The 24,775-nt window shown below is 58.5% G+C and overlaps 1 protein-coding gene across 1 annotated transcript in view; it reads left to right on the top strand.

The window, feature by feature from the left end:
* The first annotated feature begins 958 nt into the window (after positions 1-958).
* The window catches only part of STK10 (serine/threonine kinase 10), a 76,668-nt gene continuing 52,851 nt past the window's right edge, over positions 959-24,775 (top strand). The window contains exons 1-2 of the mRNA XM_036313270.1: positions 959-1,446; positions 20,797-20,961. Of these exons, the coding sequence (XP_036169163.1) occupies positions 1,291-1,446; positions 20,797-20,961 (321 nt within the window). The 5' untranslated portion in view covers positions 959-1,290. The remainder of the gene's footprint in view (positions 1,447-20,796; positions 20,962-24,775) is intronic.

Below are 24,775 nucleotides of genomic sequence, written 5' to 3' on the forward strand. Positions count from 1 at the left end.
TGCTCAGTGGCTAGAGCCTCGCCCTGAGGACTGAAGGGTCCCAGGTTCACTTCAAGTCAAGGGCACATGCCCGGTGGGCGGGCTCAATCCCCAGTAGGGGGCGTGCAGGAGGCAGAAGATCAGTGGTTCTCATCATTGATATTTCTATCTCTCCCTCTTCTTTCCTCTCTGAAATCAATAAAACATATTTGAGAGAGAGAGAGAGAAGAAAATAGCTCAGTAAAAGCGGGGAGTGTAACAGGAAGCTCACCATGGAAGGAGCTGCATACAGGACACTTTATTTAAACTGGGAAATTAAGAACCAGAAGCTTTTAACTTAATATGCAGACACATCTGGAGATCCACCGTGAAGCCTGTGATGAGTCCCCAGGGGCCCTTTCTCCCAGGCTCCGACGCCGGCCGGCTCTGGGTCTGGTCCGGGAGCGCCTGGGAAGCAGGAAACGATCCGGGAAGCCGGGGCCTCCGGGGACCGCCCGCGGCCGCGGGGGCGCAGCATTGCGCGCGGTAGGAGGCGGCACCGCGCCGAGGATCCCGCACCGGACCCGCCGGCGGAAGGGTAGCCCCGGGCCGGTGCTTCCCCAGCCGGGCGCCACCACCTGAAAAGCGGGCGCGAGCAGCGCAACCTCGAGGGCGGGTCGGGGGCGGATTCAATGCTTAAAGCCGGTTCACCTTCTTGGCCCTCGGACGACAATCGGGGCGCTCTCAGGAAAGGCCAATTCCCTCCCCGTCTCGTTGGCAAAGAAACTTGGGGCGCCACAAGGCGCGGCTGGTCTCCCAGACTCAGGACGGCTCCGTCCGGGGGTTCCCTAGAACCCCCCAGGACCCACCCTGAGCTCGCGGGCGCGCGGCGGACTACAGCCTCCAGAGTGCCCTGCGGCGGCGGGCGGAGCCGGGAGCGCCCCAGCCAATTAGGGGGTCTGCGGGCGCAGCCGGGAGCGGCAGGTGGAGCCGGGCCGGTGGGCGGGCGCGGGCGGGTCCCAGGCCGCGTCCCACGGCTCGCGGGCAGGGTGTGGGCGCGGCGCCAGCGGGGCCGGCACGCGGGAGGCGTCCCTGGAGACGGGACCGAGCGGGGGCGGGGCCCGCGGCCGCCCGAGAGGTTCCGGGTGCTCCCGCCGCGCGCAGCCCCGGGCGCACTTGACCGGGGTCGGGCTGCGGGGAAGGGCGGGTCTGGGGAGAACCCCCGAGCGCCGCGGCGTCCGGCAGCCCCTCCTCCTCGCGGCCGCCGAGCCGCAGCCCGAGCCCGAGCCCGAGCCGGCGCCACCTCGCCCCCGGGCTCGCGCGCCCCCGGCCATGGCTTTCGCCAATTTCCGCCGCATCCTGCGCCTGTCCACCTTCGAGAAGAGAAAGTCCCGCGAATATGAGCACGTCCGGCGGGACCTGGATCCCAACGAGGTGTGGGAGATCGTGGGCGAGCTGGGCGACGGTGCCTTCGGCAAGGTCTACAAGGTGAGGGCGCCGGGGGCGGGTGGCCCGGGCTCCGCTCAGCCGGCGTCAGGGCGTCACGGCTCGGGAGGGCGCAGAGGGGCTGCCCCGACTTAAACTCGGGGTTCGGGGCTCCTGTCGCGGGGACCCTTGTTCTTTGGAGGGACCCTCGCTGAGCCCCGCGCGCTGGGCGCCCCCTCTGGACACGGATCCTGCTCCCTCCCGGCTCAGTGTCAGCACTTCCTGTGCGTCTGGCACCGCGCTCGGCGCCGGAGGGGGAGACAAAGGGGCGCTTATGGGACCTTAGCTTCCGAGGGGCCCCCCGAGGCGGGCACGCAATACTGTGATGCGAGGAGACTGGAAGCAGCGCCCACACACGCCGTGGGAATGACTGCCCCGGCGAGGGTTAGGGACTCGGCTGCGTCTGGAAGGGTTGGGACCGTGGCATTGGGGACACACCTGAGAGAGGAAACGGCGCGCGGGACGGGGCTGGGGCGGTCTAGAGGGAGAGGGTGGGTTTGGAGAAGCGAGCTGGGGCTGCCCTGCGGGGTCATATTTGATTCTGTGGGTGAGTCACCGCCGGGGAGTCTCGCGGCCTCAGTCACCTTTCCCCTGGAGGAGGACAGCGGGGCGTTTGTGCAGCGCGGCTGGCAGAGCTGATTAATTCTAGGCATGTTTGCAGCAGGGCATGGTCCGGTTCCCGCTCCTGTGAACCAGTTCCGAGTGGCCGAGTTGTACTGGGACCCAAACACTTCGGGCTTGACGCCACCCTTTCCCTGCGGGGCCTCCCTTTCCCCAGGAAACGGGAGAGAATCCTCCAGGACGTGCCTCCTTCGTCAGCCGCCAGCCCCCTCCCCTCCAGCTTGTAGACCACTCCGACCCCAGGACTGCCCTTTAGGAGGCCGGGCCTCAGAAGGGGCTTCTCTTACCGCCCCCCTTCTCACCAGACCCCTCTCAGAACCTGCTCTCTTTGGGTGTAGCGTCTTTTAGGAAGAACCCCAGGTGAGCCTGGCCGGGTACCGTAGTTGGTTAGAGTGTCGTCCGGATATGTCCAGGTTTCCGGCTCAATCTCTAGTGGGCACATGCGGGAATCAACCAATGAATGCGTAAGTAAGTGGACAACAAATCGATGTTTCTCTCTCCCGTCTTCTCTCTCTAAAATCGATTAAAAAAGAAATCCCAGGTGGTAGCTAAGCACATCACAGTTTGACAAGCACTGCTCTGGAGGCAATTTTGAGGCAACGAGGCCCATCTGGGTTGGGTGCCTGTTTTGTTACCTTCGCACCTCCCCAGTGAGCCGGCACTTCCTGTTACAGGGTGGAACCCTCGCTGGAGCAAAGGTTCTGTGGTTGCAGGGGCGGGCCTCTGAGCCGTCACTCACACTCTCACTCACACTCGTGGCAGCCTCTCGGGCTGCCTTGCTTCGCTGCCCTTCGCTGCCCGTATTGTATTTGAGGGCTGTGGGCACCTTCTCTCCTGGCAGCACATCTTTTCTTTACCCTTCTCAGAGCTGCATCTTTGTCCTCGTGGCACCAGGAAACTGTCCTGAGCCTGTGGCTCCCCCGGGGCCCATGCCGTTGTCCTGTCTTCCCAGGCCGGAGCCCGTGCTTCCAAATGCGCTCTGACCACCAGGAGAGCAGCTGGACCCTGGGTCAGCTCGCCACACCCTTCGCTTTTCTCCCGAAGGCTCCGAGGGCCTTCTTAGCGCTTGCTGTTGGCTCCCAGGGATGTTTTTTCTCCGGGAGGGGCTGGCTTTCCATTGCAGTCTTGTCTCTCTCCCCCAGTGCATCCTGGCCTCATAGCCTGGTTCGTTTTCTTTCAAACCTAAATGCAGAACTTTGCTTTTATGCTGCTAAGATTTCCCCTTGTCAGTTTCAGTTGTCATTTCCTCCTGCTTCGGCCCTGAAAAAACTCCCTGCTACCCTGGAAGTTTCATACCAAGGGGCTACTCTGGCTCAGGAGCTATTTTATCTCCTCCCGGCTCTTCAGAGCCGGTGGACCCCTTTTTAAAGTGAGTCTAGTTCTCCAAGCTGTGGACTGGCTGCAGGCCACCCCCCCCTCTAAACCCCTGATTTGCTCATCAAGACAAGGGAACGCTAGACCACACGGGCTGTGTGAGGGCTGACACACCCGGACGATGTATCGAATCACCTGCCGGACATGAGTGTGTGACCCTGTGCTCTAACCCAACCCTGTGTTATGTGTGGGGATAGTAGGGTCCAGGGAGAGGAAGGGACTGGAGCCCGTGGCTCTGGGCTTCAGTTGAACACTTCCCTGAGTTGCTCCCTAAGGAGACCCATCCTGGGTCAGAGGTCCCTGTCACTCAGGCCCCCAGTCCTGGAAAAGTGCTGCTGAGTCCCTGAGAGCTGAAGTGGAAGCAGGTGTTGCTTTACTGAAGGCGAACCTGGGGCCATAACTCCTTCCCACTTCATTCTTTCCTGGCGTGGCCACCAGGGCAGCGCTGGGGAGAGGTTCAGTCTAGGTCAGGGGTCGGCAAACTGCGGCTCGCGAGCCACATGCGGCTCTTTGGCCCCTTGAGTGTGGCCATGAAGTTTCAATCGCACTGTACGTGCGCGCCCGCACGTGGTATTTTGTGGAACAGCCACACTCAAGGGGCCACAGTTTGCCGACCGCTGGTCTAGGTGTTATGGCGGAGACCAGAACTTGCATTTTGTCGTGGTGCCTGGGGAACCAGTTGGCCGGGAGCTGGACAGGTGGTGGCCGGCACCATTTCTCTCCCTGGCCTAGAACCAGCAGGTCCTGACGGCTTTCTTGAAGCCTTTGCTAATTTGTTGGACACCGTCAGGAGAGGACTCTGACAACAGGCCTGATGGCTCAAAGCCCAGGCATTGGCAGTCCGCATCCCCTTTCCTCCTCTTCTCCCCGATAAGCCATCGGGCGGCCTCAGGAGAACAAAGAAGAGGGCAGCATTGATTTTTGAGCAAAGTCAAGCTCATTCTTACCTAATCCTCATGCAGTTGCAAGTTAATTTCAAAACAAAGTCACTTTCTAGTTCATTACTAGATACAAAGTAAAGGTCACAAGCTACATGATTTAAACATTCTTGCTCTTAAAAGTAGTCTTTATTTTGAAGACATGAAAGGGGAGGAAGTGATTGGTGCTTGCTGTCATAGCATCGGATGAAACAGATACACACTCCCATGCTGAACACAGGCAGAGTGGGCCCACCCTAAGCTGGATTAGCAGGCTGAGGTGATTTTCTGCTTCTTGAAAATTGCTTGGGTTTGGGTCTTAGGTTGTCTTTAAGATTTTAAAAGGTTTATGAGTTTGCAAAATTGGGGGGTAAACGGAAATAGACAACCACTCTAAGTCCCTTCAATTGCTGTTGACTTGTTGGTTTATTTCCTTCCAGACTTTATAGGTTTTTATGGTGAAAAAAATGTTAGTGCAGGGTTGTACTCATACCCACCTAGGGTGTTTTATGTCAGCCTTCATTCCTGACGTCTCTTCCTGTATTCTAAATGCTCACGCGTTCCTCCGGGGATGGCTCAGTGCCCCTAGATCTTAGCTCATTAGATGTGTAAGTAAACTCTCTCGCTCTCTCTTTCTCCTTTTTAGTATTAACAAGTTACAGTTGATTCAGTGCTTATCACGTGCCAGGCGCTGTGCTGAGCACTTTACATAATATTAATGCTGTAATACGCACTTGCACTCCCATGACTCCTGAGCTGTGCAGAGCCATGCAGTGAACGCCAGGGGCCTTGTTAGAACACAGGGCTAAGGACACAATACCCAGAAGCCTCACTGGAGCATGTTTGATGTTTTTGTTTTTAAGAATTTAAAATAAAATCTAATTTATTGATTTGAGGGGTGGGGGGAGGGGTGGGAGGGAGGCAGAGAGAAAGAGGGAAACATCGATTGGTTGTTCCACTTACTCATTGCTTGACCCTTGTATGTGCCCTGACCTGGGGTCGAACCTGAAACCTTGGCGTGTCAGGACGATGCTCTAACCAGCGGAGCTACCTATCTGGCCAGGGTGAAGCACATTTAAAAAGAAAGATAAGAACCTTAAAAAACAGTTGTACAAGTGTTGTGGATAAGAAATTTTAAAAAAAGGACAACAAATACGGTTCCTGTGTACTGCCGGGTGCATGTGGCGGTGGGCGTGGGGGGGTTGCAGGGGAGGAGGGAGGGGGGACGTCTGAGGTTGGGTGGGAAGTCGGCCGCAGATGTGGATGGGTGCGGCTCAGAGCGCAGACAGATGTCGTGTGTGCCTTCTGGGCCTCCTTCGCCGCTAGGTCCAGCTGAGCGCAGTTTTCGGCATCCACCCTGTGTTTCTGGAAGACGGAACTGCACGCCCGCAAGGGTGCGTTTAGTACGCGGGTGGCATTGTTCCCCGTACACCCGTGGTGCCGGGACGGAGCTGGGTTTGCAGAGTTTGTGTTCTAGCCACGGTGGCTGCACTGGTGGACAGCGCCGCCCTCCCAGGGGGGCCTCAGGTGCCCGCCGGCGGCTCCCTGTTAGTTAACCCACATCCTCCAAGGGCCACATCCTGCCCGCTTCAGACAAAGCAGAAGTCAGCGCCGGGGAGGCCTCCCTCCCGGCCAGGCCCTCCCTCCACCGCCTCTCCTGCCTCATAGTTTTCAAGGCCGGTTTCAGTCCAGGGCGCCCCCTCCTCCTCCGGAAAGAGATCTGGCCCCAGCCAGTAACCTTATTTCCGCTCAGCCTGGTGTTTTTAAACTGAAGTCCGTGCTATTGTGAGTGGGTTCCTGGCTCGGGCCTGAGACCAAGGTGGCCTGAGCTTCCTGGGGATGTCGCCTGCCGGGGGCTGGGCTTGGGCGCCAAGAGGCTGCTCGGGCACTTGCCGCCCCAGACTTTCTCTGGCTGCTCCGGAGCCGCCAGGGTGGAGTGAGTGAAACTGCTACCCGGAGTCCCAGCCACATGCTCACCAGGGCACCCTGGCTCCTGAGGTTCCCTGGGCTGAGGGGGGATCCCCAGGGAACCTGGGCCAGAGCGAGATGGGCCCCCAGAAAACAGCCCTGGAGGGGCTCCCCCAGGCCCAGCAGGGGAATTAAGGGAAGAAGTTTGGGGCTTAGTCAGATCTGGGTTTCAACCCCAAGCAGGTGGCCTCCCCCCTGAGCCTCAGTCTCTTGACTAAATGGAGGTGAGACTTGGGAGGATGAGGGAGGGCTGAGCGGAGCTGAGGAGGTGGTACAGGGGGCACCTGACCCGCACCAGGAAGTGGGCAGGAAAGGAAGGCCTTTAGGACTGTTGATGCACTTGGTATCACGGGAGAAGGTCCCGCCAGTTACTGCTAACGGGGGTGGGGGTAGGGTGGGGGGTAGGGGGGCACAAAGACTGATGTTTGTAGCTCGTTCCTTATACCAGGCCTTCCCCACCTTGGCACTGTGTGGGGCGGTGACCCTAACCCTGCCCCTAACGCTGACCCTGACCTTAACCCTGTGCAATGTAGGACGTTAGCAGCATCCCTCCCTCTACCCACTAGAAGTACCGCCAGTGCCAGCACCCCCTCGCCCTCCACCTCTCCCTGTGACAGCCAGGAATGTCTCCAGACGTGGCCACGTGTCCCCTGGGGAGCAGAATCGCACCCGTCCAGCGCCACTGCCACTGCCTCATACAAATGAGCGTGCCTCCGTTCAGTTCAGCAGACAGTGCTCGCTCGCCTGCGTGTTGGTCCCTGGGTGTATGATCGGACTCGGGCCCGTGGCCAGACAGACCAGGGTTCGAATCCCCGCTGTCCCGCTCAGCACCGCTGCGTGATGTCAGGCGAGTGGCTTGTCTCTGAGCCTCAGGGTCCTGGTGTGTACGGTGGGGGCGAGACTGCTGCTCACCCCACCAAGATGCTGTGAGAATTAACCCAGCAACTCACACCAAGAGGGTAGAGATGGCTATAGGAGGTGCTCAGAGGTGCTCTGCATGGGCCATCGGCCCCCCCTGCTGCTCTCAGTGCCACCAGGGAGGACAGAGGAAGGTCAAAGTCGGCTGGGATGAGGGGTGTGTCGGACAGAGACAGGGCTTGCGTGAGCAGGGAAGGCTTCCTTCCACTTGGCAGGGCTGGTGGCTGGTGACAGAGCTGGAGGGAAGGAAGCCTGGGCCAGGAGAGAGACAGAGATGGACAGTGAGGTCTGAGGTTACCAGTGGGTGGCCCTTGAGCCTGGAATGACCTGTGACGGGTTTGGGTGGCTCCCAGGTGGCGGAGCCAGGTTCGCAGTGACTGCCAGCATTTTGACATCAGGGGATTCCACGTACAGGCCCAGATTTCCATCTTCTCAGGAGAGGTCAGATCAGCCGGTACCGCCGGCTCGCGTGGCCGCGGCTGCATCTGCCGGGACTGAGGAGCCGCCTTCCGGGCCGGAACTGTCCAGCGAAACGGAACACGAGCCTCACACACATGCAGTTAACGGTTTTCTGTAGCCTCGTTCCAACCAGGAAAGAAACAGGAGAGATGAATTTCAGTGTGTGCTGAGGCTTGGGATGTCTGAAATAGTATCATTTTAGTATGTAACCGATATGGAATGCCAGGAAGACTTAATATTCTTGTTTTGTAGCGAATCTTTGAAATCCGAATGTGTTTTGCTGTTATCATACATCTTAGTCTAGACAAGCCACTTTTCAGGGGCTCAGAAGGCACATGTGGCTACTGTCCTGGGCAGTGCAGATCTGGCGTCTACTGGTCACCGCCACCTGTGCGCGCCCCCAGGCCCACTCTACACATATCTGCTGCCTCCTGGAGCCCCGGGGTGTGGAGGCTGGGCTTGGCCTGGGGGGCTGGCCAGGCAGGGCCAGATCTAGATGAGTGTTTGAGGCCAAGTCAAGGAGAGCCGTGAATGCCAAGCCGGGCATTTCGATGTCATAGTTTTAAGCTCCGCTAATGGCCTGCCTGCCCCAAGCCCCAGGCCTGACCAGGTCCCCTCCCTCCCCAGTGGTGATGGAGAGGAGCTCTCTTTGGGTGATCACCAGAGGGAGGAGGGGCTTGCCCAGATAATCGGAGGATGCCAGGTTTCCTGGCTGCTCAGGCATCGATGAGTGCGGGCTGGGTCAGAGCGGCCGTCCTGGTGGCCGGGCGGACAGCGGTGGGAGGAAAGGCCACAGCTGTGGTTGGGGCCGAGTCAGGGCCCAGGGAGGGGAAGTGATGATGGAAGGCCACCGCCCGAGAGATGTGGTACGTGGGTGGGAGGCATGGAAGATTCTGGAGAGCTAGGCGTGATACCCAGGGGAGGGGAGAAAGCAGAGAAGGTGAGACGGGAAGGGAAGCTCATGTTGGTCAGGGTGGGATCGTGGGTCCTGTGATCCTGAGAAAATGACTTACCGGTGCCTCAGTTTCCTTAGCTGCAGAGTGGCTTTAGGGATGGTACTACTCATCGGGTTGCTTACCTAGTAACCTAGGTAAGCCACTTTGGTCCATGGCGTTGGAAAAGCTCATCTAAGTGTTAGTCATTAGAATGATTAGTTGAGCACCGACTGTGTGCCCGGCACTGTGGGTTCCAAGGTGAACGAGATAGTAAAGGAACAGGCCGTTGACTTTTGCTCCAGTCTTTTTTTTTTTTTAATATATTTTATTGATTTTTCACAGAGAGGAAGGAGAGGGATAGAGAGTTAGAAACATCGATGAGAGAGAAACATGGATCAGCTGCCTCCTGCACACCTCGTACTGGGGATGTGCCCGCAACTGAGGTGCATGCCCTTGACCGGAATCGAACCTGGGACCTTTCAGTCCGCAGGCCGATGCTCTATCCACTGAGCCAAACTGGCTAGGGCATTTTTGCTCCGTTCTTATCTGTTCATCATTTAACTTCCAGCCCCAGGAAAGGTAGGGGTTAGTATCCTCGCTTCACGCCTGGTGAAGCAGAGGCCAGAGAGGGACTGTGACGTGCAGAGGTCACACAGCTGTTCTGTGGCGAGGCTCAGAATGAGCCAGATCTCTGTAGCCAGGAGCCCTGGCCTTTCCTAGGACAGAATGGAGGGAAAGCCCTGCCCGGGCAGCTCAGCTGGGTGGAGCATCGTCCCCATACGCCAAGGCTGCAGGTTCGATCCCCGGTCTGGGCACACACAAGAACCAGCCAAGGAATACACACATAAGTGGAACAGCAAATGGACATCTCTCGCTCTCTCTCTCTCTCTCTCTCTCTCAATGAAAAAAGAAAAACGGAATGGAGCGAGTAAGAAGGGCTCAGTGTGAGGAGAGGGTCCAGGTCGCTTCGTGTGGCGCCCCCTGCGGCTCGGTGCTGGTGCTTCTGTGCCCAGGATTGCGCCCTTCCTGCCAGGCCGCTCGCTGCAGCTCACAGGCCGAGCCCCTGGTGGCGAGGGTGGCCCCTCGGGCGGAGGAAGTGGTGACAGTGCAGGCTGGCAGAGGAAGTGGCCGAGGGAGGGGCGGGCGCCCGGGTGGGGGCCTGGGTGCTCCCGGGGCCCTGGGGGGTGTGGGCTGCTGGTGCCCCAGCCTCTAGGTGCTGAGCACTCCTGGGTGTGCCCGCAGGGCAGGGGGGAGCAGACCCACACAGCCTCCTCCTGCCTCCCCTTCCCACCCCTTCTCCATCCCTCACTGCCCTCAGTGGGGAAGGAGGAAGAGGAGGAGGAGGAGGAGGAGGGGGATGAGGGGGAGGGGGAGGGGGCAGAGTCAAGGAAGCCCCGCCCCTTTCTGCCTGTCTTCTACCTGCCACTCTCTTCCTTCCGGTGACTCTGCACAGCTGGGGCCCAGCCCACACGTCCCCTCCCCCCCCATATCCCCTCCCCCCCACACATCCCCTCCCCCCCACACATCCCCTCCCCAGAGCGGCCTGTCCTGCCCCTTTGCTGACCACGGGGCAGCTCTGCCCGATGGGTTTTCCTGTGTGTCTCCTTGTTTATTTTCTTTCCTCTGTGCAGGCTAGGTCCCCCGGCGGGAGTTACCAGCTTCCCATCTTTTGTGAATGAGGGGCCTGCTCCTGGTGGTTTCTGCTGAATGAATAGAAGGATGACTGAGCAGATGCCAGGCCCGCCTCCCTCCCGTGCCCGGTGCTGCGGTTCTGGGCGCAGGCCCTGGAGTCTGTTCTGAGCTTCGCCCTGGCTTCACCGCCTTCTTCCTGTGTGACCTTGGGGACGTCACCTCACTTCTCTGAGCGTCAGTACCTTTAGCTGTAAAATGAAGAGCAAAGCAGTGTTTTCCTGCCCTGGCTGGTTGCTCAGTGGTGAGAGCGCTGGCCCTGGCACCCCTGGGTCTCGGATTCGATTCCTGGTCAAGGCCACGCACCTGGTTGTCGGTTCAGTCCCCGGCACCCATCAGGGTGCGTGCAGGAGGCAGCCGGTGGACGCACCTCTCTCACACGGGTAGTTCTCCCCCCCCCCCCTTCCTCCCACTCTCTCTAAAAGTCAATGGAAAAATATGCTGGGGGAGGATTAACAAAAAAACAAACAACAAACAAAACAAAAAGCCGCAGTGATTTCCTCAGAGAATGTAAAGGCTGAGGCCTGTAGGCGCCTGGACGGTGCCCGGCACAGCGGGAGGCCGAGGGGAGGTGACTGATCAGCCGAAGCTTCTCCCTCTCGCTGTGTTCGGGTGCCCGTGATGGAGCCTGGGGAGGGCAGTCCCAGCTCTGTGCCCGCCCGTGGACGGCCAGTCCGGGGGTAGCCGGGCCACTGGGGGTGGCCGTGCCCTGGAGGGAGACAGCTGGGGGCCTCGCTCCCCTCGCCCTTCCCTTCGCCCGCCCGTGAGAGCGGCTTTGACCCGCTGAGCGTGACCCGGCAGGACCGGCAGGTGCCCCGTTGGTCCAGGACGCCTCCCGCCGCTGACCGGCCCCTGGGGGGCCCGGGAGCCACGCAGGGAGCCCGAGCTCTTTCACGCCTCCCCCTTCCTCGGCACCCCACTACCCGCCCCCCCTGGAGGTGACAGGAAACCCGCCGCTGGGGGAGGAGAGGCGACCGGCGTGCCTCCGTTACTGAGGGACGTGGGCCTGTGCCACCCTGGTCTGTGCGGGCCCGTCCACCGTGGCCAGCACGGTGCCCCCAGCCGGTCCCCGAAGCGCCCACGCCGCCCACAGGCGCCACCTGGGCTGGGTGATGCTCTTGTCCCACGGGGCCCAGCTCGGCCACGGTCTCTGCCGCGTGGCCTCGGTCACGTGACGCCCCCCTTCTAGAGGGGCCTCGGCGTCCTCTTCTGCAAAGTGGGGTAACACAGCAGCTCCCACAAGCGGGGCATCAGTGTCTTTCAAATTTTATTTTTTTAAATTGACTTTAGAGAGAGAGAGAGGGAAGCATTGACCCGTTGCTCCACCTGTCCATGCGCCCACTGGTTGCTCCTTGTGTGTGTCCTGACTGGGGATCGAACCCGCAACCTTGGCATATTGAGGCGACACTGCAACCAACTGAGCCTCCGGGCCAGGGCCAGACACAGGTGTCTTTCCACCTGGGATCCTCGGAGGCCAGGGCCCGCGGACACACAGCTGGGAGGCGGGGAACTGGCGAGCTCAGCGCCACATCTGCCTCACACCGTGCCAGCGGGGGCCCAGGGAGAGGGGACCCGCCCCTGTGGCCAGCCGTTTGGAGAGCCGCCTGGCACAGGCCGCTCACGGTCCAGGCTTCTGGACGCAGAGCCACGTGACCAGTGCCGGGGCCCGACCGTGGGGCCTGGTGAGCTCCGGGGTGGACCCGCCGTTCGGGGGCACAGCCCGCAGCTGCGGCAGGCGGGGCTGTGAGGTGCTTTGCAGCAGCTGCTAAGTAACAGGAAAACAAGTCGGTGTGAACCGGGGAACCCCATTTTATAGCGTTTGGAGAGGACGAGAGTGAGCGAGCGATGGTGGGGCGCTCACCCCGGCCCAGCCCCGTTCTGGCAGCTTTCACAGGTTCACTCAGCGAGGTTTTGCGCCAGCCCTCGACGCAGCAACTGCTTGCGTCTTCATCGTACAAGGGAGGAAAGTCAAGGCCTGAGAGGTGACGGAGGTCCCCTGGGGTCAGACAGCTGGGACGCGTAGGGCCGGGTTGCTGTACAGGTTTGGGTACGTCCACAGGAGGAATATTGGGAGCATCTACCTACCCATCATCCCACTATCCATCTGTCTACCCATGGTCCTTCCACACATCCATCCCCCTATCTACCCATTCCCACCTGTCCATCTGTCCATCTGTCTCTCCACCGTCCTCCCACACATCCATCCCCCATCCCCCCATCCCCACCTGTCCATCTGTCTATCCACTGTCCTCCCACCCATCCATCCTCCAGCATGCTCCAAGGACTCCGGGTGGTTTTTCTTTTTGTCCCATCCTATTTTGCAGGCTCTCTTAATGAGGACATGTTGTTTCATAGAACAATAAAAAGCAGGACAAAAAGTACTGCTGATGGGAAACACTGAGCAACCTTAATCCCTGAGGTTGGGACGGTCTGCATTCAGGGCTGCCGAGATCCCTGCCCCAGGGGTGGTGAGGACTGGGGTGAGGCCCAGGGGTGCCTGGATGGTGCGGGGAGCAGAGGAGGCCTGGATGGGGTGCTTCCTCCTCTTTGCCCTGGACCCCAGGCCGCCCTCCTGCGCGATGACTCAGCGCCTTCCTCTGGCTGGAGGGAACCTTGGGCAGGTGGGAGCTCGCTCTCACCTCCTTTATCAGCGATACGCAGGCTTGGGTTCCTCATCGCTGTGGAAGAGCTGAGATCTGCAGGCTCCCACATCCCCGGCCAGTTGGACAGGTTGTCTGGGTTTTCGGCCAAGGCCGGGACGCGATATCTTTGGGGCCGGTCCTGCTTGGGTTTTCTTTTTTAGTTGCCGGCCCCGAAGGGCTCTGAGGCTGGCATGTCCCCGCTGGGCACGCTGGCTGGCCAGGCTTCTGGGGGTGGGGGGAGTATTAAATACCCGTCTTTGGAAGCCCTGTCACTCCTCTGCTTTTGTGCTCCGTAATCTTTGTCATCCTTAAGTGTCGCTTTTTCTGAAAGGCAGCCTTCTTGTTTGTCGTTTGTCGGTTGTCTTTCGGTGCTGAAACTTGGCCCTGGGGTTATTGATCCGGTGGTTTCTGTCACTGGGCCGGGCTATTAACTATGTGTGTCCTGGCCCCTGTCAAAGCCTTTGGCTTCTCCAAGATAAAGAGGGCCCATCTTCCAAAACCAGCCAGCAGCTAGGGACGCAGGAACCCAGATGCGCTGAGGGGACAATACACTTCTTGTCACTTTTCTTTCTCGTCTTATGTGGAGGGCATCATTTCTCTGTTTGCAAGGGGGTACAAACCCCAGTTCACTCATCCACCCACCTGTGTGTCCACCTCCCACCTGCTCATCCACCTTCCTGCTTACCCATCTGCCCGCCCGCCCACCCATTCTCCCACCTCACCCCGGACCCCCTTCCCATGCCCCGCTCTACCCACTGGCTCGGTGCCAGGCTGGTGGGGTAGCCTAAAGTGAATCGGACATGGGCTTAGCTTTTCTGAGCTCACAGCCAGGTCAGAGAGAAAATTCGAACTCAAAGACCTGAGCCCCAGGTGGTCTGCGATAAAGGTGTGAAGCCTAATGAAGTGTGAGGAAGTTCCCGTGCGGGCTGGAGGGGGAGGAGTCTGGGACCATCTCCTGGGTCGACTCTGTGAGTTAGACTCTGTGTGTGGTGTGGGGGGGGTTGTTAAGCACAGGTGTGGGGGAGGCAATCCAGGTGGGGAGGGAGCGTAAGGAAAGGCGGGAAGGAGGGTGCAGGAGGGCACACGTGGAGCGGGGGAGGGGTCACGGTGGGGCGAGGGGCGTGGAAACCCGGAAAAGTAGAGGTGGGCAGGGCGTCAGGCTGTGAGCGCCCGCCAGGGAGCTTGGGCTTTCTCATGTGGGCAGCTGGGAACCGCGGGAAGCCAGTGTTTCTGGTGGAAGGCAGTGGGGGGAGAGCTGGGGAGGGAGGGCAGGCACATGCAGCCTGTGGTGGGCAGGGAACCCCTGGGATGCTTGGTCTCATGGGCTGCGGAGGGGAAGGAGCACTGGCCAGAGAGCCAGACCTGAGTTCGAGTTCCGGCAGCCGCTTTTCAGCTGTGGGACCTGGGCCCAGCCGCCTTCTCTGCCCTGCCGCGGTTTCTCTTCAGGAGGAGAAGCTGGCGGGCGGTGCCTCTGCACACCATGGGTGGTGCTGGGTAAAGGTAGGGTGCCCCTCATCCTGCCCCAGAGGCCACAGGGGGCCTGGCAGGCCTTCTGCTCCTTGGCCCACAAGGACTCCCGCCCCGGGGAGGCCGTGCTGTGGTGCACACGCGGCCCCCCTCCGTGCCCGCCTCGCCCGCCAGCCGGGGCGCTCTGGGAACCGGGGATCTGAACCGCGGCCACATGGCCGCCCGCCCCGGCTCTGCGCTGCTTGAATCTGTGTCGGTCTGCTGTGACCCGGTTCCCTCTGGGGCCAGATTTCCTCCTTCCTTCGTAGAGTCCAAGCCTTTCCCGCAATTGTCCCGGCGCAAGGACACCACCTCTGTATATCTTGGGGCCCAGACCAAGCCCTCCCCTCCCCGGTTCCAGTGGCCTGACCCGCATTGGACACATGCCTGGCACAGCCGCCCGGAGTCAAGAGGACGGGAAAACGGAAACCTTTAGCCCCGACTGCTCCATTCTCTGGCTCCGACCCACACGCCCAGGCCGCATGGCTGGCGGTCAGCTGGGAGCCGTCCCTCACGCAGGGTTGCTAGGAGATATCCCTGCAAGTGAACCCGCCTGAGCCGCCGCCTCCTCTCTGTCCCCAGTCTGTGCTTCCCCCTGGACCAGAAAGCCCTGTGGTTGGGGCTGGGGCACAGGAGCGGGTGCCAGACGCCCCCTTACCTGTGAGAAGGCGTTTTCTGGCAGGTGCAGCCGGCGGGCAGAGCTGCCTCCCAGAGCGTTGCAGGAGGGAGGGTTCTGTGCCTGCTCTATTCCGTGTGGTCGCCACCAACCACTCATGGGCACTCAGCACTTGAAATGCGGCTAATGCAACCCGGGGACTCCGATTTTCATTTCAGGTAATTTACTCGGCCACAGTGTGGCCTGGAGCTACCTACTGGACAGCACGGCCCAAGTGGGTTCCTGAGGGGACAGACAAGGTCAGGATGAAGTGGCCACTTTCTGGGCACCAGCCCAGTCCTCACGGGGACCCCTGTGGCTAACGGCCAGGTGGCGCTGGGTGAAGCCAACTCCTAAAAACACTCGCGTTCCTGATGCTGTGTTTTCAGCTCGTCCCTGTCCGCAGACGCAGACGGCTTTCTCAGAGTTGTCACGCAGCCATAGTTTTATTACCCTGCTTTGTTGACTTATTATCATGGCTAAGTTATTTTTCCTCATTCCTGTGTCATCTTCCTATTTATCATTTTAAGGGGTTGCTTCATCGCCCACCAAGTCAATCCCGCCATTGTCTTACAGTTGAGCATAAAGGTTATTTCCACTTTTTTGCCATCATTATGGACTAGCGTGAACATGGCCCTGGTACGTTTCTTTTGTTGCCCTTTTTTGCAATCATGTCCTGGCCTGAACTGACCAGGAATGAGGGCCAGATAAGAATAGGCCTCACGGGTATTTCCAAGGCTCTTACAACCTCGTGCTATTTCTGCCTGTGAGCGATAATCTGTTGACACTCCCGCAGAGCACGGGAGGTTGTCGCTGTCCCTTACATTATCGATTTAATACGTGTAAGATGATCCCCACGTTCTGGGAGGAAGGTTCTTTTGTGGCCTATTAGTGAGTGTCCTGGGTTTTCCCTCGGCCCCTCTGAGAGGTCCCAGGGAAGGGCCCTTTGCAGATCACAGTGCACGTAGGAGGGGAGGTGCCCTTGTCACACCGTCTGCACAGAAGCCGCCCTCAGCTTCCATAGAGGAGCACTTTTGTAGATATTTGCAGAACGCCGCCAAAGATTGGGGGCTCGTTTCCGTTTTGGTGGACGGCGATCCAAGTCCAGAAAGGAGCTGATTGACTCATATAACTGAAAAGTCTGAGGGCAGGGCAGCCTTCAGGAACAGCTGGCTCCAGGTGTTTGCAGGCTCTCGGCATCGGCCCTCGTCCACGTGTAGGCCCCACTTCCCTGTCTTGGCTGCGTCTTCAGGCAGGGTCTCTGAAGGAGTGGCCGGATGGGCTTCACGGCCCTCCAGCCTTCATCCTAATAGCGTAGCAACCCAGGAAAGAGAGAGCCTCTTTCCTGATAACTTTAGCAAAACCCCCCAAGACCCCCAGACAAACCAAAGAACTGACAGGTACAACAAGCTTGCTTGCCTGCGTTGGGTCACATGGCATGTCCGAACCATGGGCGGGGACTGAGGGTCCAGACTCAGTGGTTGGGCCTGGGCCGTGCACCTGGGCCAGGTGAGCTCAGCCCCTCAGGAATCCCTTGCACCGAGAGCGAGGGAGAGGAACCTGGAGTTGTGAGTCACTGAGGGGGATGGATGCTGCCCAGTTCCCCTGCTGCTTTCTTTGGACTCATCTCAGGGTGCCTCCACCGGCTCCCAGGACTGAAGTGCCCCTGGGATCCGCCCTGCGGGCTCCTGGCTCCTGTGTGCTCTGTAACTGCTGGGGCAGGTGGTGTTCTGTCCTGCAGATAAGACGCTCCCACAGCTTGGACCCTGGTCCCTGCATTCACCTTTGTGGACTCTGTTTCCTCATCTGCAGAGTGGGGGTGGGGAATGGGGCTTAGGAGTGTGGCCAGTGTTCTTTCTGGTCCCTGAGTTCTGTGGTCTCAGCTCTTTCCTTGGGGGAGGAGGCAGGGGACACAGAGATCAGCCTGGAGGGGAGGGGAGGGGAGGGGAGGGGTGGGGTGGGAAAAGGAGGCCCTGGGCTGTCCCCTACCGTCTGCCTGCCACTGCGGTTGACTTTCAGGAAGCCTCCAGCCCTGGCTGGCTGGGCCCCTTGGGTGGGGCAGGGCTACCCGCAGGCAGGGCTGTCCCCACCTCCTCCAGGCTGGGCCCCGAGCAGCACAAGGGGGAGGATTGTTCCCACCGAGGTGCCTGGGCCAGAAAACACAAGCGGCCACTGTGTGTGCTCTCGAGGGTGTGGGCTGAGGCGTTCGTCACTGCTGGCCCGCAGTGAGGGCTGGGTGCGAGCTCCCCCATCCTTCCCTGGACCCCAGCCCTGCCTCCGCCGGTGGGAGAGACGGACGTCAGAGGGCACAGACAGCACTTGTTCTTTATGCCTGTCCCCTCCCACAGGCGCCCTGCCCACTGGGACCACCCTTAGCTTCCCCAGACCCACCCAGTCTCCACGATGCCCTCACATCAGACCACAGAGGCCCAGGGCATCACTGCCCCACCCTGTGCAGAGAGGGAAACCGAGGCCCAGAGAGGACAAAGCAGTCAGGAACATGGGCTTCACAGCCACACCGGCCTGAATTCAGCTCCCAGCCCTGTGTGACCTCGGGCAGGTGACTTGACCTCTCTGGGCATCAGTTTTCTCACAGGTTAGCTCTTAATAGTACCTCCTTGGTGTGGAAACGAATGGAAGGGCTCAGTGTCCTCCCTAGGCTCCGTGCTTCAGTTCTAGGCTCAGCTAGCTTCATTCCCAGGCCCCCCTGGGGCCGGGCTGGCCCAGCAGCAGGCCATCTCAGCAATGGTTCCAGGTTGCGGTTCATTGGCTGACTCGATCACCTCCCCAGCCCTGAGCCAGTCCCTGTGTGCTGATTGGCTGAGTCAGCCACCCACTTCCCGAGATAGGGGCGGAATTCCCTCTTGCCTCCATTGCATCTGGGGCCTGGGAATGTGGGCGGGTTAGCTCTGCTGCAGAAAAATCCGGGAAGTGTGAGTCCTGCGATGGGAGGGCCATGACTCTGACCCACAGGCCTGCGTCAGGCAGACACTGCCTTGTTCACTAGCAAAGCGCCTCACACTAGCGCGGGCTCAGGAAATAATGGCTGAGAGAAGGAATAGGGAACGAGTGAGCGCGGCAGCCTGGTGCAGAGGGCACACGGGGTGGGGGTGGGGGTGGCGGTGGGGGCTCTGCATCAGGTCCATCCTGGGCGGGCCCGGTACCCCTCTGAGCCTCGGCCAGATGGCTCGCACCTGCCCTAATGGCCTGTGGGCAGCTGCGTCCTGGCAGCGTGGTGGTCCCCAGCTGCCAACTTGCTATTGGCCGTGGTTGTCATTTATCTTTAGCAAACGGAGCCGGAGCGGGAACTGGGCTCTCGCCAAGCAGGGCCTGTTGGGAAGTGATTCAGAGCTCAGGCAGCCTGTGTTTGGACCCAGCCGTCACCTCCCACTGGCTGTGTGACCTCAGGCAAATCTCTGTGCGTCTCTGAGTCACAGCTGCCCACCTGTCCGTTGGGAATGCTGGTGTTTGTCTCCGAGCGCTGGCCGAGGAGGCGAGAGAGTCCGAGTCAGGCCGGCCCTGGCGCCCGGTGAGAGCGCACGGAGGTCGCTGTTTTCACCGTCGGCCTCGGTTCTGGCCTTGGTGGCCTCGGGTGATGGATCGCGGCCTCAGCCAGGCTGTAAAAGACGTTCATTTTGGCCCAGTCGCTGTGTGCCATGGCTGCTGCTCACCCTTCTTGGCAGGCGCCGGCCGCTGGAGTCCGAGCCAGGTGCTGGGCAGCGCGGTCCGCCTGTGTGGACACGGCAGCCCTGCCGGCCCTGTGGCCAGTGCTGCCTTTCGGGGTGGCGGGTGGGCGGGTTTTGTGCCATCCTGGAAAACGGACCCTGCCTGGGCCTCCCCCACCCCCAGGAGAACACGTCCCTTGTAAGGAAACCCAGAGAAAGGTGGCAGGCGGCGTCCCCCTCCCGCCAGCCCTCGGGAGTGAAAGGCGATGGGCGGCCTTTGCCCAGCTCAGCCCCGTGCCGTCCTCTGGGCCCCCGCGAGCCCTCCGCCTTCCTCTCTGAGAAGGAGCCGTGGCTGACGCTCTCCTGGGTCCGGAGAGGACTTTGAACGTTGTGGAGGGATGTTTCTATGGTGCTCTGGAGCAGCGGTTCTCAACCTGTGGGTCGCGACCCCTTTGGGGGTCGAACGACCCTTTCACAGCGGTCGCCTAAGACCATTGGAAAACACATATATAATTACATATTGTTTTTGTGATTAATTACTATGCTTTAATGATGTTCAATTTGTAACAATGAAATCGGGGGGCACCACAACATGAGGACCTGTATTGAAGGGTCGCAGCATTAGGAAGGAGAAAATCAGAAAGAGATGGAAGGGCGGGTACATAATCAATTAAGGGAGAGAGATGGGGGGAATCTAACTGCTTAATTGATGGGGGTTTAAGGTGTTCTGAACAAGTTTTCAAAATCTGAATTAGGGGCGAGGACGCCACCCAGGTAGGGCCGAGCGAGCAGGGGGGTGAATGTAGGACTGAGCCCGGGGAATGGCCCCACATGAAATGCTGATCCCTGAGCTGGGCGCCTGGCCAGGTGGGGCGGTCTCGTAGGCCCTGTGACGGAGGAACACGGTGGCTGCAGACTCAGGAGCAGGTCGGCCGGCAGGCCAGGCCCGGCTTTGTCACCAGGTGGCCGCCGCCTGTACACAAGGGAGGTACAGCACCCGCACCGTAGGGCTCTGAGGCGATAATGCATGAGCCCGTGTGGCAGTGTAGACCGAGGCCCACGCACAGTGGGTCCGTGATAAATGTGGATTTTGCAGCTCAGTGAACAGAAACACGTACCTAAATGGAGAATAAATTTACAGACGAGTGTAAGATTTGCCTATTGGCACGACCCCCTTTGAGAAGGCTCCCTGGTGGGATTCAGCACCCCCCCACCCCCCGCAGTGCCCACTCCACCTCCAGAAGTGCGCTGTCTCCCTGCTGGCCGAGAGGGTGGGTCTCTCTCCAGCTGGCCCGGAGCCCTCATCCGGCAGGGAAAGTGCACAGCCACTTGGAAGGCAGAGGACCCAGATTCAAATTCTGATGCCACTACCTGGGTCCAGCCATGCCGCCTCTGCCTCGACTTGCCCGTCTGTGGAATGGGGACACTGTGGTGCTGGTTACTGTGGGGAGTATAGGAGGTGACGTGCATACCTGTTGTTGCCCTCGGGGAGCCAGGTGGGCAGGTGGGCGTTTCCAGTGGATGGGGCTGCACAGCGTTTGTCAGGCCAGAGAGAGCGAGAGCCCTCTGCCTCTCCCGCCGGGCTGCTCCCCCCAGCTCAGGCAGCACCGTCCCATGCACTGACATGCGTGTGAGCGTTGATGAAAGTGTCTTTTTTTCTTTGTATGAAAGTATCTGACCACATGAATCCAGTGGCTTGGCGTTTTTCCTGAACACTCGCCAGTCTTCCATGTTGGTATTTGCAGAGCGATGCCAAGCTGGTATTTTTATTGGTCTCATATGTGTTGGGCTTTTAAAATACGATATGATTAAGCTTAGAACGTTGTTTCTCACGCATGCCGTGAGCCCCGGCCATGGTCCAGGTCTGCGTCGCTCCCGCTACAGCCCTCAGTGCGCCCTGGGCACCCGGCCTCTGTTTCCACGCCACGCGGCCTCGGAGCCGGCGGCCAGGGGTCCCTTTCCGCCGGGCACGCCTCGCTCACCCTCTGTGTCTCTGCTCTGCAGGCCAAGAACAAGGAGACGGGTGCCCTGGCCGCCGCCAAAGTCATTGAGACCAAGAGCGAGGAGGAGCTGGAGGACTACATTGTGGAGATTGAGATCCTGGCCACCTGCGACCACCCCTACATCGTGAAGCTCCTGGGGGCCTACTACTACGACGGCATGCTGTGGGTAAGCCGCCGCCGCCCCTCGCCCCATGGCCCGGTCCTGAGGGCCTCAGCGTTTTTCAGCATCTGCCTGGAGGGCAAGGGCCAGGTGAAGGAGAAAGGGAAGTAGGGGGGCCTGGATCCCTGGCCCTCCCTTTCTGCACAGCCTCCCCACTTTTCAGGGTGGCGACAGTGGCTCAGAGCCAGAAGGAACTATAGCCCTGGCCGGTGTTGCCCAGTGGTTAGAGCGTTGCGCATCACCCCCCCCCCCCACCTGAAGGGTCTCAGGTTTGATTCTTGGTCAAAGGCATGTACCTGGGGTTGCAGATTGATCCCTGGCCCCGGTCAGGGTATGTGCAGGAGGCAGCTGGTTGATATGCCTCTCTCACATCAATGTTTCTCTCTCTCTCTCTCTCTCTCTCTCTCTCAAATCAATTTTTAAAAACGAGTCAACTGTGATATATATATGATCATCAGAAAAAAATGAGAGTATGTAGAAAAGCAAAAGAGAAGAAAAGGTTAATACCATCCACATTTTCATACTAGAGATAACCACCGATAATGCTTGGAATGTGTTTTGATTTTTTTTGTATATACACACTCCCATTTCCACAGTTTTGTTTTTTTTTTAAAAACAAATTTGTACCATACCTGTTACTTTTTTTTTACCTTTTACTTTTTATGTAAGCTGTATTAAGAAGACTTTCGTGTCAGTAGAGTAGGGAAATTCCTGCATCTCCGTGTTGTGTTCTGTAGAACCCATCTTCTGACTGCTGTTCTCTGCTGATGGGTATGTAGGCACTTCCTTGTTGTGGTTTGGGCTGTGAACAACTCTGATGGACGTCTCTGGGTTTCTGTGTTGTCGCCTGAGAACCTCTTTAGAAGGTTTTTGAAGATTTTAAGTGTCTGTCGCCAAGCCGGCCTCCCAGAGCCACGTTCGATAATAGACAGAGGTATTTTCCCATCCACTGACCTGTCCATCTGTCCTGCGGTCCATCCATACAGGCTTGCCGGGACTGAGGATCATGTACCCATTAAGGAAAACATCTTTTCTGTGTCCGTGCCCATTGCCGATTGTGGCTGGGCACCAAGTTCGCTGCGTTCTCAGGGCCAAACAAAGATAACATAAGAACGGCCGACGTGTATCGAGGGTGCACTGGGTGCGAGCCCTTGTGTGAGTCTCACTTGTGTTGTGTCATCTCTTGTGCGTGCTGTGGGGCTGTCCTCCGCATCCCACAGGAAAATGAGACACACAGAGGCTCAGGGCCTCCGGCCCCCAAGGCCGCGCTGCTGGGAAGGGGCAGAGCCGGAAACCCAGATGGAGAGAAAGCACATTTTGTCACGAGGCTGTGGCTGTCTGAGGTTGTCTAAGTAGATACAAGTCGTCACTTTAGGCGGGTGTTTGCTCATCCCGGGCTGCTGCTGTCGCCGCCCACCCGTTTCCTACCCTCCCGCCTTGTAGCCGCCCCACAGCCTACATTCTGCTGCTTTGTAAACCTTGAAAGGTGCCGCCTTCTCATTTTGGGGACGTGGGTTTCAGACATGAAATCGAGGAGGTGGCCCTAGAACTGGGTGGATCGACAGGGACAAAGGGTTTCAGGCAGAAAGGACAGCAGGGCAGTGGTGTGGAGGCGGGGAAGGATGAGATGTTTGGATGATGGGTGGGTTAGGGTTCGGCCGCACGTGGTGGAAGGCGAGGGCAGCGGAGTAATTGGAGGCTGTGTTGTGCAGGGCCGTCTATCTGTTCTCAGAGTGCAGCCGGGACCAGCAGCCCCACCTGGGGCCTTGGTAGAGATACCAAGTATCAGGCCCAGCCCAGCCAGCTGAGTCAGGCCCTCTGGGTGGGGCCCAGCTCCTGCTTGCCGTTCAGGGCACCTTCTCAGTGACTCTGGTGCTTAAGTTTGAGAGCTACTGTTTCAGGGATGGGGACCCAGTGGCAGTTTTCCCAGGGGAGAGACACGTACTGTGTGTTTTGGAAAGAAATCGCGCTGGAGGGCGTAAGAGTAAAAGCATTGAGACTGATGAGGAAGTGGTAAGAATGGACGCGGCCAGAAGCCCAGGGGTGTGGGACCGTCAGTGGGTCAGGAAAGCCCTCAGCGGAAGGGTCATTTGAACTGGATCTTGAAGGATGCATAGGAGTTCTCCCGAGGGAGAAGGGAAGGAAGAGAAGGCTAAGGAGAGGGACAGACTGTGGCCCTAGCGTCCTGGGCCCCCTCCCCTCCCCAGCCATGGCATCCAGGACAGACTTTCCCCCTTGATGGGCGGGGCTCACTCACCGCCCCAAGGATTAACTCATTTTCTTCCAGGATTTGTAATCTTAGCAGAATCCTTCCAGTGGTCTCTTGGGACCACTTCTGCTTTGGAATATCAAATGGTACAAGGGCTGGGGGCGGGGGGGGGCCCAAATTATTCTAGACCAGTGTCACCCCGTAGAAAGATAATGTGAGCCACATATGTAATTATACATTTTCTAATGGCCACCTTAAAAAGAGCAAAACTAAACAGATGAAATTAATTTCAGTAATATAATTTACTTAACCCAGTACACAAAAATGTCATTGGCATGTAAAAATTATTAACAAAATAATTTACTTTTTAAAAATTTTTTATTCTAAATCTTCAAATCCAGTGTGTATTTTACACTAACAGCACATCTCAATGCAGGAGCTAAATTTCCATCAGAAATCTTTGTTTATTCATTCATCCATTCCTCACCCAAGGACATGCTTAGAGAGAGAAACGGGGAGGGGGAGAGAGAGAAACATCCAGTGAGAGAGAAACATCAATCGGTTGCCTCCCATTTGTGCCCTGAGCAGGAATCAAACCTGCAACCCAGGCATGTGCCCTGCCCAAGAATCTAACTGGCAACCTTTTGGTGCACAAGATGACGTTCAACCAACTGAGCCACTCCGGCCAGGCAGAAATCTATATTTAGATGCCATAAAATTTACAGTGGTCATAAAATTGATCTATAATTAGATGTCATAAAATTTATAGTTGACAAAAGAGATTCATATCCCCGGTGGTTCCAACATTCTTAAATGTTTCCCAGTAACAGAATCTTGTGTCAGGTTTCCAATAAGTTAATTAAAAGTGAATAAGATGATCAATTTTCAGCACTGGCCCATTTCATGGGCTCAGTAGCCCCAGGTGGTTTGTGGCTGCTGTACGGGCAGTGCGGGCAGTGCAGCTGGGGATGCGCACCCAGGCCCGGAAAGGGAGCGAGTGCTGAAACCCTGGGCCGACATCGCCCATCTGCCCCCAGCACCCCCAGCACCCAGCCCCGAGCCCGACTCCGGTCTCTCGGAAAGTCTGGCAAGGGCTGGTGCCTTGTGCTACATGTATTGTGGGAGTGAGAGAGAGTGGCATGTATGGTACATGTTTCACAGTCCACCCTCTGTGAACAGCCCTGGTTTATAGCATCTGCCAGTTTCTGAGATGTAGGTATCCCCACCACTGTCAATTTCAGGCTACAGAGGCATGTCACTCACAGAGTGGGGAGGGGTACCCTCCTTGATGGCCTGTTTCAGAGACGGTAGATGTAAATCACTCCAGCAGTATAGGTGACAGGAGACTGCCGTAAATCATTAGGAAAGCAATGTGGGTTTGAGTATTTTATCATCTTTGTATTTAATACTACAGGCCCAGTGCATGAAATTCTTGCATGGGTAGGGTCCCTAGGCCTGGCCGGCAATCAGGGCCGATCGGGGACTTCCGGCTGCTGGCGGGGGCCTCCCTTCCCCAGTTGCTGGCTGCTGGCTGGGGCCTTCCTTCATTCTGCGCCGCCCCCCGGTGGTCAGCGCATGTCATAGTGAGTGATCGAACTCCCAGTTTCCTGG

The sequence above is a fragment of the Myotis myotis genome, unplaced genomic scaffold (genome assembly GCF_014108235.1).
Source record: "Myotis myotis isolate mMyoMyo1 unplaced genomic scaffold, mMyoMyo1.p scaffold_m19_p_6, whole genome shotgun sequence".
NCBI lineage: Eukaryota > Metazoa > Chordata > Mammalia > Chiroptera > Vespertilionidae > Myotis > Myotis myotis.